General features: G+C 44.8%; 1 protein-coding gene across 4 annotated transcripts in view; it reads right to left on the reverse strand.

Moving 5' to 3' along the window:
• The window catches only part of MASP1 (mannan binding lectin serine peptidase 1), a 139,374-nt gene that overhangs the window by 34,115 nt on the left and 91,521 nt on the right, over positions 1-13,738 (reverse strand). The window contains exon 11 of one of the 4 annotated variants that reach the window (XM_029615770.1): positions 7,347-9,191. The exons of 2 other annotated variants lie outside the window; for them this stretch is intronic. In XM_029615770.1, the coding sequence (XP_029471630.1) occupies positions 8,335-9,191 (857 nt within the window). In that variant the 3' untranslated portion in view covers positions 7,347-8,334. Of the gene's footprint in view, positions 1-7,346; positions 9,192-13,738 lie in introns of those variants that run through there. One more of the 4 variants, XM_029615773.1, reaches the window with a different exon arrangement.

Genomic DNA, 13,738 nt, shown 5'->3' on the forward strand with positions numbered 1-13,738 from the left:
TGTTCAATTTTCTCAGAACAGAAAGGGCAGATACCATCTATTTCTAATGTAGCCAGCATAACAATACTCCCCAAGCCAGGGAAAGACTGGAAGCTATGTAGCTCATATCGCCCGATATTTCTCATAAAAATAGACTCAAAAATATTAGCCAGAATGCTAGCAAAAAGTTTGTCATTGGTTATCCCCATCCTGATTCATGATGACCAGGGAGGTTTTATGCCGGGGCGGATGGCGGGAGACAATGTTAGAAAAGTCAATAACCTCATTCACAGTGCAAAACAACGCAAGGTACCCTCAGTGTTACTTGGAGTGGACGCTGAAAAAGCCTTTGAACGGGTGCATTGGTCATTTCTCTTTCATGTAATGGAAAAGATAGGACTAATGCGTGTTTCTTAAGATGGGTGAGATCGTTATACCAAAGCCCAGCAGCCTGCATCAAAGTAAATCGGGGATATTCCCAAAACATTTCTATACAAAGAGGCTCAAGACAAGGGTGTCCGCTATCACCCCTATTATTTGCAATATGTGTAGAACCACTTGTGGAGAAAATTAGACAAAACCCGGCCATCAAGGATATCCAAATAGGGGAAAAACAGTATAATATTTCCTTATATACCGATGACATCTTGTTTACCCTATCAGACCCAGAGCAGTCCTTGATCAAGGTAATCACTGAATAGGAAGATTACGGGAAAGTTTCAGGATTTAAAATTAATAATGATAAATCAGAGTTACTACCTATCTCATTACCTGAAGGGATGGCTGCAAACCTTAAAAAGCAGTTCCTTTTTCAATGGGCGAATGAAGCAGTGAGATATCTAGGAATAATGTTGGGATCAGAACATTCCGATTTATTGTGTTTGGATTTAAACCCCGCTTTTTAAAAAACTGGGTAAAAATCCGGAGGCTTTGGAACGACTGACCACATCGTGGCTAGGAAGGATAGCGGCGGTAAAAATGTCTCTCTTACCAAAACTGGGATACTTCTTTCAAACCCTGCCGTGCCCTGTGCCGGCTGGCAACTTAAAAGCATTGCAGAGGAAAATGTTTTCCTTCGTTTGGAAGAGAAGACCACCAAGAGTATCCAGAAATGTGCTATACCAAACCAAGTCTATCGGTGGATTGGGGGTCCCTAATATCGTTAAAAATTATGCAGCCTCACATTTAAAAGCAGTGGTGGACCTCCATAATAAGGTTAGATCTAAAAAATGGGTGGCTATTGAGGAAGATAAGTTTCTAGGTGGAAATATGAGAGATTTAATCTGGAAACCCGGGAAAATTCAATATGATCCTACATATATGTTACCCTGCACCGCTACTACATTGATGACATGGAGGTTGTGGACACAGTCACTACTGGGTCGCCGGCAATACACTTAGGGATAGATTTTAAAAGGCGCGCGGCGTACATGTTCGTATGCTACCCGGCGCGCACACATGTATGCCCGATTTTATAACTTGCACACGCAGGCGTGCGCAAGTTATAAAATCAGGGGTCAGCACACGCAAGGGGGTGCACAATTGTGCACCTTGCATGCGCCAAGCCGCGCTGTCTTCCTCCATTCCCTCCCAGGCCGCCTCGAAATCGGAGCGGCCTGGAAGGGAACTTCCCTTCCCCCAACCTAACCTTCCCACCCCTTCCCTTAATCTTTCCCCTCTAGCCTTACTCTATCCCCTCCAAAATGTTTATCTTACCTTTTGTATCTGTCTTCAGGCAGGTGCAAGTTGGGCGCGTCGGCAGCCTGCCGGCCCGCGATCCTTCGACACAGCAGCAATGGCAGCTGTGTAGGAGCCCTCTGGCCCCTCCCTGGACGCCCCTTTAGTAAAGCCCCGGGACTTACACTCGTCCCGGGGCTTTACACGCATCACCGGGCCTTTTTAAAATAGGCCCGGCACGCGTAACCTTTTTAAAATCCGGCCCTTACTTCATCGCTTTATCAAATTGTGAAAGTTTTCCTGCAGGAAGAGAAAGTCGAGGGTTCCAAAAATGGGTTAACTACACTGGGGTAGGTGTGGCAAGAGCAGTCAATGGCCCCTTTTGAGTTATTAAAAGAAAAATTCCAACTTACAGATAAAGATCTTTTCGCTTATAAGAACATAAGAACATAAGAAAATGCCATACTGGGTCAGACCAAGGGTCCATCAAGCCCAGCATCCTGTTTCCAACAGTGGCCAATCCAGGCCATAAGAACCTGGCAAGTACCCAAACACTAAGTCTATTCCATGTAACCATTGCTAATGGCAGTGGCTATTCTCTAAGTGAACTTAATAGCAGGTAATGGACTTCTCCTCCAAGAACTTATCCAATCCTTTTTTAAACACAGCTATACTAACTGCACGAACCACATTCTCTGGCAACAAATTCCAGAGTTTAATTGTGCGTTGAGTAAAAAAGAACTTTCTCCGATTAGTTTTAAATGTGCCCCATGCTAACTTCATGGAGTGTCCCCTAGTCTTTCTACTATCCGAAAGCGTAAATAACCGATTCACATCTACCCGTTCTAGACCTCTCATGATTTTAAACACCTCTATCATATCCCCCCTCAGTCGTCTCTTCTCCAAGCTGAAAAGTCCTAACCTCTTTAGTCTTTCCTCATAGGGGAGTTGTTCCATTCCCCTTATCATTTTGGTAGCCCTTCTCTGTACCTTCTCCATCGCAATTATATCTTTTTTGAGATGCGGCGACCAGAATTGTACACAGTATTCAAGGTGCGGTCTCACCATGGAGCGATACAGAGGCATTATGACATTTTCCGTTTTATTCATCATTCCTTTTCTAATAATTCCCAACATTCTGTTTGCTTTTTTGACTGCCGCAGCACACTGAACCGACGATTTCAATGTGTTATCCACTATGACACCTAGATCTCTTTCTTGGGTTGTAGCACCTAATATGGAACCCAACATCGTGTAATTATAGCATGGGTTATTTTTCCCTATATGCATCACCTTGCACTTATCCACATTAAATTTCATCTGCCATTTGGATGCCCAATTTTCCAGTCTCACAAGGTCTTCCTGCAATTTATCACAATCTGCTTGTGATTTAACTACTCTGAACAATTTTGTGTCATCTGCAAATTTGATTATCTCACTCGTCGTATTTCTTTCCAGATCATTTATAAATATATTGAACAGTAAGGGTCCCAATACAGATCGCTGAGGCACTCCACTGTCCACTCCCTTCCACTGAGAAAATTGCCCATTTAATCCTACTCTCTGTTTCCTGTCTTTTAGCCAGTTTGCAATCCACGAAAGGACATCGCCACCTATCCCATGACTTTTTACTTTTCCTAGAAGCCTCTCATGAGGAACTTTGTCAAACGCCTTCTGAAAATCCAAGTATACTATATCTACCGGTTCACCTTTATCCACATGTTTATTAACTCCTTCAAAAAAGTGAAGCAGATTTGTGAGGCAAGACTTGCCCTGGGTAAAGCCATGCTGAATTTGTTCCATTAAACCATGTCTTTCTATATGTTCTGTGATTTTGATGTTTAGAACACTTTCCACTATTTTTCCTGGCACTGAAGTCAGGCTAACCGGTCTGTAGTTTCCCGGATCGCCCCTGGAGCCCTTTTTAAATATTGGGGTTACATTTGCTATCCTCCAGTCTTCAGGTACAATGGATGATTTTAATGATAAGTTACAAATTTTTACTAATAGGTCTGAAATTTCATTTTTTAGTTCCTTCAGAACTCTGGGGTGTATACCATCCGGTCCAGGTGATTTACTACTCTTCAGTTTGTCAATCAGGCCTACCACATCTTCTAGGTTCACAGTGATTTGATTATATATAATATATATATTTGATTATATATAATATATAATATATATATATATATATATATATAATATATAATTATGACATTTTATATCTACTAATCAGATTCAAGAAGATCTATCTACAGGGAAAACCCTTTTTGAAGGCTAATGTGGAAAGGCCCACACGATAATAGGAACAATCTCTAAATTATATATGCTGCTCCATAGCACTAATGGAAAGAAAGACGTTCACATGCGAGCTCGGGAACGGGAGTTAGTGCAAACGTTATCAGAGGAGGATTGGGATTTATGCTTCATGATAGCCCGTCGCAGCTCCATATCCGCGCAAGTACAGGAAAACAGCTACAAAATTCTATATAGATGGTATATGGCTCCAGTTAAGTTAAACAAGATGTCATATACTACTATTAGCCGAGATTGCTGAAGGAAATGTAACTTGGGAGACTTGACTATACATGTGGTGGGGGTGCCCAGTTATCCAACAGCTCTGGAGCCGGGCGGCAGGTTGCCTGCAAGAACCGCTGCGCCTCCCTATAACGTCTACTCCACTGGCAGTCTTATTGAACTTTCCCTTCGGACAGTGCCATCCTCTCAGCAGCTCGTGATTATCCATGCTACTAATTTCTCGCTACTAGGGGAGTTACAGCAAAACAGTGGAGAGACGTTAGGGCACCCTCTTTCAAAACTGTACTTCCCAGACCAGAGTGGATCTATTGCATGGAAAAAGCGACCGCTTTAAGTCATGATAAAATGCAGAAATTTCGGGATGCGGGGCAGTGTTTTTGGCTATCGGCTGGAAAAGCAAAAAAAACATAGTTTAGGAACGGCTATGGGCTGCGAGCGGGGTTATGCTCAGATAACCTTCTATGCTGTACCAACCTTTTGCGTACTTCCGTGTAATGATGAGCTACCTGCACGCCACACTGACGCCATCTAATATGCTTACAGTCCTCTCAGGTTCTGTTGGAAACCGTATTGCCAGTGTGTGTGGGGGGGGGGGAGGAATGAGAGATAATCAGGGGGGAATGGGAGATATTTATTTGAAATACCACGGTGAGAGTGCAGTATAATTATTTTATTTGGCTTTGAGACAGAGGCATGTCTTATAATATATAATGTATTATTATTATGTATTATTATATAAGATTTACATGACTTTTGGGGTCTGGATAGATCAGTATTGGTTGTTTAGTAATAATTGTGTGTTTCTTTTCCTTGAACTTCTGTACCGACCCTATTTGGGTATATCTGTTTGTTTGTATGCTGCCTCATCATTGTGAATAAAAATAATAATTACAAAAAACCCCCCAAAACAAACCAGAGGGTGGGGTGGTGCTGGTGAGACCCCCTAATATTTCTAGGCCTACCACAGTCACCCCCAATCCGGCGTGACTAATCACTCAGACGCTTCACCCTCCTCTGAGGCACTATGGGTTGATGGTGCGCCGCCTCCTGCCTGCGTAGCTCGCTCGACGCAACTCATGATCCGGACTAACGCACACCATCTCACGCTGCCTTATGCCCACCCTCTCCCTCCACGTTCCAGCAGCAGCAGAAACAGCAGGTTTCCAGGGGGGGCAGACATCGATGAGGGCGGCTTGATTGTTGCCCCTATGATGTCAGTAGCATTTTATTAAAAAAAAAAACATTTATTAAACAAACTTACTCCGTGGCTCCTCCTGGAACCCTGTGCTCACGGGCCCTAACGGATTGCACTCGGGTCCGGTGGGTATTTCCCGGTGCCTGGAGGGCTCACAGTCTTAAGTTTGTACCCGAGGCCGCGCAGGGCGAAGTGACTTACCCAAGGCCTGAAGCTACTCTTCCGGCGCTAGGAACCGTTACCCGATGACTGGGGCTCTCCTGTTCCCCCCCCCCCCCAGAGGCTGTGAGAGCTGCCTCTATAGCATTTCCAGCCCTGGCCCTGCCTGGGAATCGTAAGACCCGAGCCAGTAACCAGGCCCCGGGCCATCAAAGGATGGTAGCAGGGCCACTGCCTCCCCCCCCCCCCCCCCCCCTCTCTGTCGCACCAAAGCTGAGGTTACGGTGCTGTAAGGAACGTGTGACACTGAGTCCGGATATCACAGGATCCAACCCCCCCCCGAGGCTGCGCTTCCCTGGGCGAAACGAGTCCTGACTCCTCGGGACTTCCCTGCACAGAAAAAATGTAAGCGTAGGCCCTGTCGCACGATTGCCAAGCGCTCCAAGGACCTCTGGAGGATCCTGCTGCCTTTAAGCCTCTGCTGGTCATCTAGAAAGACCCCTGATGCGCGTGTGTGTGTGTGGGGGGGGGGGAGACCTCCAGACGTTGAAAACCATTGTTACTGTGACCAGTCTGTAGGAGGGAGCCGAAGGGCCTGCAGTGCTTGTGCTCAGCTCTTCTTCCACGATGGAAGCTTCCAGCGCCTTTCCTTGCTCCTAGGTTTTTGGGCCTGCTACAAAAAGCAGGCAACCTTTTTTTTTTTTTGGGAAGCTCTCCCTTCAAGCTCAGAACTGACGTGGTGCGACTGAGAAGACCAGAGTATCAACAGCTCACCGGAGTAGGGAACCTCAGCCCAGCCGGCTATGATTTCCCCCTTCACTTTGCTGTGAAGTCGGCTCTCGGCAGTTTGCTAGTCTCCTCCGGAGGCCCTGCGTGGCAGGGCTGCTGTTGCACCGTACAAGGGGTGGCTCTAACTCCTGCAAGCGAAACAGGCGCTACTGGAAACACAACGCCTGGCTTCCAGCTTGAATTGTGTGTCTGGGAACGATCTCTCAGGGAAGAGAGACTGCAGGGGGTTCCTCCAGAACCTTCAGTCCACGCTTGCCACATACACAGAGAGGTCAGCCTGCCCCCCCCCCGCCGGTCCGCTATACCGTGTGCTCGACCGAGACAGAGCCCAGGAACCCAGGCAGGGCTCTGAACCCACCTCTCAACAAAGGATTACAAAGGGGAAACGGGAAACGAAAGCACAGTACGATGTAAAAATGAGAACAGAAAAGCTAAAGTGAAGCTAAAAATAAAAAAAAATATCCCCAGGAGAGCAGGATTAACGAGGTAACGCGGGGTCGTTATTCGTCACTTTAACCATCGGGACTGGGGTCCCCAGTCTAGATCTGCCCTGGAACCCTTAAGCACTAGAGGGAGTGATTGCCAACTCCGTGGGAACTGATTCTTGATTACAGCATTTTCCTGCTTACTGGCATTTCAGAAGGGTTTTCAGGAAAGGCACTCTCGTAATCTGCTGCTGACATGTGACAGGGAGTGAGGCTACAGCTTTCTGCACCTTTGCTAGTTCTGCTGCTTCACGGCTGCCTTGTGACATCATCAGCAAGCGCTGCCTCCCCATTGGTCAGTCGCACAATAGGGAGGCGCATTTTTTGCCTCTTGCGTAACAAAAGAGTGGAATTGTCCTCCCATATTACCAGAGGGAGCCCTGCCCTGGTGACCTTCCCAGGGACGGAGATGCAACATGTTGGCCTTTAGTCCAGGCTCTGTATCTGGAGAACACAGACTATGATTATAGCAAAGGAGCTCAGGCAGCCGTCTAACTACAGAGACAAAAGGAACAGACTGGAGCTCACACTTTAATCACCATTGAGACAGCTGGCTATGTATTTTATTCCATGCAATATACACTTCATATATTTTCCCTGTGTTTTTGATAGGGATTAGTGGGGTATTTGCTATGTCCATTATAGTGCAAGGACCTCTAGGCTCCTCACAGTGTATGAATATGAGGGTGTAGTGTATTTGCATATCCTTGCCCCAATAGGAGGGGATTTCAATGTTTACATGAGGGTCCTTAGGAGGAGTTGTGGAGCCTTCTGAGAGAGGGGCAGCTGTAGACGGGCCGGCTCTCGGGAGGAGATCAGAGTTGGAAAGGAAGGAGATCAGCCTTCCTGCTCGTGAGGAGAAACAAAAAGGGGCCTTCTAGTCCAGTGACCCTGGAGTAATATTTGACGCTTAAACCTGAGGTTGTTACCATCCTGATCTGAGGAGTGAGATGGGATGCAAAGGCTGCAGGGTACAAGGGGAGAGTCGGTAGAAGCATCAGAAAATTCTCATATCTTGGAGGCAAGGGAGTCTAAAGCGACTCCCCGAAACTTGCATTTGTGACTGTTTATGCTTTGTCTGGACTGTAATTGTAGTTTTGTCAACCCAACCAACTTTTCGTTTTGCATCAGTAACTTTTCATTTGATTATAACAATTATTATTTGATACGTGACGGACTTATTTACTGAATGGTCCTGACGAACTTGACCAGACGACCCCCCCAGGGCTATGCTGAGCTTCTCTAGTTCCCAGCAGCATCCAAAGTTCAACCAATACTTGTCAAAAGGAATGGAGAACAAGATTACAACAGTAATATTGTTGTTGTTGTTGGTTTTTTTTTTTGTGAAAAGCAGGAATTAACAGCAATAGGGCTCAGTTATATGTTATAAAATTGTAGTGGAGACAGGGACAGCTGGAGTAATGCAGTCTGAAAATCGTGGAGTGTGAGTGCGCGTTAATCCTGGAGTCATCTGTAGCCACCTCTCCTGCTCAGGCTCCATGCATACCGGTCAGTTCAGGACTTCAGTCTGTCACCCAGCCAATCCATGTAATTGGAGACCTTGGTGTACACTCCATACACCTGCTTGCTTCCACATTCTTCTGGGCCACCCCATGAGACCAAACCTTGAGTCACCCATCTCTTCGTATCAGGATCCTGAATGACGAAAGCGCTTCCACTGTCCCCTAAGCACGTGTCCTTCCCACCCTCATAGTAGCCGGCACAGAACATGTTCTCAGTCACGCTGTAGTTCCCCGAACGGGACTCGTAACTGGTCTTGCACTCGGCGTGAAGCACCACAGGTAACTTAACGTACTGGAGGACGTCAGAAAGCGTTATCATGGCGGAGCTGACCACCTCGTCCACAGTGACATTGGGGTTGGAAATGCCCCAGCCTGCCACAAGGCCCAGAGTGTTGGGGTAGGGGCCTTCCAGCTCGTGCTCAAACTGAGGGAGGCAAACTGGCATGATGTATGGACTCAGGACCACTTTCTCCTTCAGCTTAACTAGGGCAATGTCATGGTTGTACGTTTTTGGGTTGAAACTGTCGTGCAAGATAATCTTCTCCACGGACCTGTTCACAGCATCCATTTTGCTCCTGACGTCGTGCAGCCCCAGGTAGACCGTGACATGATCCTTGGAGACCGGTGTGAGCGTGTAGTCTCTGCGTTGGGATCTCAGGACGTGAGCCACCGTCAGGACCCAAGTCTCGGACAGGAGTGCCCCACTGCCGTACCACTTGTCATCAGGGACTCTGGACATGTCTTGCACCACAATGAGAACCTGCCACGGGAAGAAGCCAGGCTCTGCGCTCCGCCCTCCGATGATGCGTTTAATTATTCCCGGCAAAGAGCGGGTTGGCTGTCCACACACTGACGGAAAAACAGAAAAATCACAGAAAAATTAAGCACTAGTGTTGGGCCTCTAAACAAGGAAAAAATGATTCATTCTTATTTGTAGATTATGCCAGCGCAAGTTTGCACGTTACAAAACAGATGCAATCTTCTTGATTTTAAGGGGGAATGCTTTTTTTATGATTGGGCAGCAGGATGGTCAGTAGTAATACATTTTGAAGGATGACCAGGATAAGCACAGCAGAGATAGGCTGACCCAATCCTGATTCTACTCTTAGCACAAAATTCTGCATTTGCTGGTGGGTAGTACCATAGAAACAAAACATCTACAACCCCAAGGTTGCTTCTGCATGGCCATTTAAAGAAGCACTTATCTATGCGGGATTAGACTAGCCTGCCTGCAAGTGACCTGGCAGTACACCAATAACACAGAATTGTTTCAGTATGTTATTGTGTGCTTTCTCTACACCATTTTGTGGCATCCTATAATTGTGTTACTGCACAATGTGTATATTGCTCACTGCAATTACTACATCAGCAGCTTTCAAATGAACTCTTGACTGTGATGTGTACAGGGCAACTACTCCCCTATAACTTTATGATGGATTTATATAATAAAACAGGCCTCTTCTGTGCAAGGTTTGGAAGCACCTACTAGAATCATGCAGTGGCATGTTGGGTGTTCGAGCTAGGGGAAAATGTTTGGTGCATATGGCCTTTTGCATTTTACTCTTTAAATACCGAATAACAGCCAATCCGTTAAATGTTGTAGAATGCGTTGTAGCACAAACTGTGCGCGATGGCATAATCTACGTGCAATGATGCATGTATGTTCGGCACAGTGTTACCAGAAGTCTCACGGTCACTGGAGACAGGCTGAAACATTTCTGGCTTTGCCCCATTGCATGTAGGGAATTGTAATTCGGAGTTCTCTATGTAACGCAGTATATACCACCAATAAGCACATGACCTTGGAGCAAGCTGACAACACTGCTTCATCGACATCATCCATCATTGCTTTTTTTTAGGGTCCCAGAATACCTTCAGAAGAAGAGCCTGGACTTATCCACTCCAGAAAGCAACCAAGCATGTACTGTCCCAGGGCCAGAACACCTTGCTCACATTAAAAATCAAGGTCTTCTGAATCGGCTCACGTTGCTAGAAACCAAATGCCCACGCTCCATCATACGGTCCTCAGAAGACGACCCACTCTTCCTGTTTCTCATAAGGGCAGAAGAAATTTGAGGCAACAGGAAAAACTTAAATCCAGGAGGTGAAAGTCTCTAGTCAATAGAAACCTGAATTTCTGGCAATCCTATGGATTCCTTGAGCTGAATGCACTGAGTACTTTATTAAGTATCTTCCTATAAGTCTGATGTAGCAAATGCCCTATCATTGGTCAAGAAGCATTTTATATTTCACAACAGGTTCAAATGGTGTCCACTGATATACAGACAGAACATAGAATATAACAGCAGACATCACAATTGATTCCTGGCTTTCCTTTCACTTTTTCCTAACTAGGGATCCTCCATGTTTATCCCGGGCTTTCTTGAATTCTGTTACGAGCTTTGGGCACCATCTTCCCTGGGAGGCTGTTCCCTGCATCCACCCCCTTTCTGTGAAGAAATACTGCTTAATGTTACTCCTGAGTCTACCCACCTTTGAGCCTCATATCATGGCCTTTTGTTCTAGAGATGCCCTTAATGTTTGCTTCACATGCATTATTTATACCTTGCAGGTATTTGAATATCTCTATTGTATTCCAGCCCCCCCCCACACACACAGGGCACACATATTTAGGTCCTTACGTCTCCTAGAGCATTTGGTGGCTGTGGCAGAGCCTTCTGAACACAGACCACATAACCTCGGCATCGTGATCACGACAACATGTTATTGAATCAGATTATTAATGGCACCTTCATTGTATAGTTTTTTCTTACTATTTTTTTCTTCCATTTGTGCCCTATTGTAAACCGTTATGATGGTAAATAACTTAAAAACTTTTAAATAAATAAAAAAAAAGTAATGTCCCTCTGGGTTTACATACTTAGAGCAAGCATGGGCTGGTAGACAGGAGCTGGAGTTTTAGCTATTTTTAGAAATTTTCTACAGGCTGACAGGATAAAATTTGGGATTAAAGATCCTATTTTTCTCATAAGGGCAGAAGAAATTTGAGGCAATCCTATGGATTCCTTGAGCTAATGTGGACTATTTATGCTCTGCTGGCGGTAACACCTCTTATGTTGCTAAGCTTGCTGAGCCGATTGCCACTTTACACCTACAATATACCAAAAGCTGATTTTTGTAGGCGATTTCTGTTAGCTGAAAAGATTTTTTTACATTATTTATTTTTGATCGATTACGTACATCGGACTAATGTGCTCACACATAGGGGTGGACCCACGCTTGATTTACTGGTTCCTGGTCGTGGGCTGACTCATGGTGACTCCCAGACACAGAGAAAGAGAATCTCTCCGGTCAGACCACAGTCTGACATTATTTTAAATAGCTGAACAAGATTATGTGCATTGTTGTCCTAATCAAAGAATCAGAAAACAAGTTGGATCAACTGCGGAGCCCTTCACTGCTCCCTGATAAAATAAAGAGTGTTAGTGACATCATGGGTGCAACAATGAAATGGATGTGGTAACTTCTGTGGACTGCTGAGGCAGTTCCTTCATTGACATTTTTGATGAGCTTCTCCGAAGAATACTGTCTCTCATTGCCCAGGTAAGAGAAAGCCCTGGTATTCTCTTGAATTATAAGAAGAAAAGTGCCAAGTAGAAAAGTTATGGAGAAAAAAATAAGAACGGCGAGGACTTCAAACAACAGTATTGGCAACAGTCATTGCCGAGACAGAAAAAAGGATTTGGCGCTTACAAGGGTGGAAACAATTTTAAAAAGTCTACTGAATTATTTCAAGTAGCCCCGCCAGCTAACTACGAAGGAGATCCCTTCAAATCGGTATTTCCCGAGCTGTGAGTCCTTTGCCCAATATTTTGAGGACAAAATTGTATAGCCACAGGTTCAATCGGAGCCCAAGGAATTACTGATATCTTCGTTTGTGGGGAAATCCATGCCAGGATGCAATTGGTCAGCTTTTTCAGGAGGTTTCTCTGTTTGATTTGACATCGATAATTAATTATCTTAAATCGAGTTATTCATGTCTAGATGCTTGCCCTTTCAGTTATGGAAAAATATCTCGAGTGGAGTCGTATAAAGTCATTATACCTAATACATCATCAACTGTGGGTAAATTGCTTACCTCACTTAAAAGAGCGACCTGTGCATAAGAATTTGGCACTCGATCCGGATGTGGTGTCTAATTTTCACCTGGTCTCTAATGCAACAACTTTGAATAAAATTATAGAAAAATGCATTCTCTCTCAATTAGAAGAGCATGTGGATAAGCATAACATTTTAGGTGATCAACAATATGGCTTCTGAGAAAATCGTGGAATGGAAACTTTATTGCTATCCTTGACAGATTTTTTACATCACGATTTAGATCAAGGCAGGTCGGAAGTTTTGATACGATTAGATCTTAATGTGGCTTTTGATACTGTTCATCATGCTATATTATTAAGTCATTTAGCTAATATTGACCTTGATCACACTGTGCATTCCTGGTTTAACTCATATTTATAGGATCGTCAATACTGTGTGTTGGTGATCTGCACTCCGATTGGAAGAAAGTTAATATCTGTGTTTATCCTCCATTCTTTTTAATATATATCTATTGCCATTGTGTGCTCTCCTTAGATCACTGGGAGTGATGTTTTACATTAATGCAGATGATATGCAGTTTTAGATCCCCTGCATGAATGGAAAGTTTCCTATGTCAGATTTCCAAAACTGTATGACACAGATCGATCTGTGGTTAAGGGTTAATCATCTGACACTAAATATTGCAAAAACATCCCTGTTATGGGTTGGGAAAATATCTCCCCCAGATTTAGGCAACAAGGGGGTTTTTGGTGATGTGATATTAACATTGAAGCACGTAATTTAGGGATTATTATTGATGTGAAACTAACTTTTAGATCTCAGTTAAAGCAGGTGATATGTAAAGCATTCTATAAACTTAAAACATTGATGCTGTTGAAGTCATTTCTTATGCCAGTTATTTTGCTCCATTTTTCAGTCCTTATGTTATAATTTCACCTGCTATGCAGCCTTATCATATTCTGACCATGACGCCTACCTGCCAGAAGTCTCCTCAGAGCTCTGTTCCATGCTACCTCCATCAGCTCCTCACAGCTCATCAAACTCAGCCTGTGGTGCAGCCTCCTAGCCACAGGAGTCCTCAGCAAACTATATCACCAGCCTCCCCAAGCTCCTCCTCCTTGCCTGCACTACACGCAAGCCTCAGTCCTACATAATCCAGCCTTGCCAAATCCTCCTCGCTTTCACATCGAGTCGCCCTTGGCTCCTTGTCCTCACCACTGTCACCTTGCGACAGAACCATGCCTATCCTTGCCTTGCTTTGTGGCCTCCGGGCCTTCTTGCTCCTTGCCTTGTCTTCTGGCCTATGGGCCTTCCTGCTCATTGCCTTGCTTTAT

Source organism: Rhinatrema bivittatum, chromosome 9 (assembly GCF_901001135.1).
Source record: "Rhinatrema bivittatum chromosome 9, aRhiBiv1.1, whole genome shotgun sequence".
Classification (NCBI taxonomy): Eukaryota; Metazoa; Chordata; class Amphibia; order Gymnophiona; family Rhinatrematidae; genus Rhinatrema; species Rhinatrema bivittatum.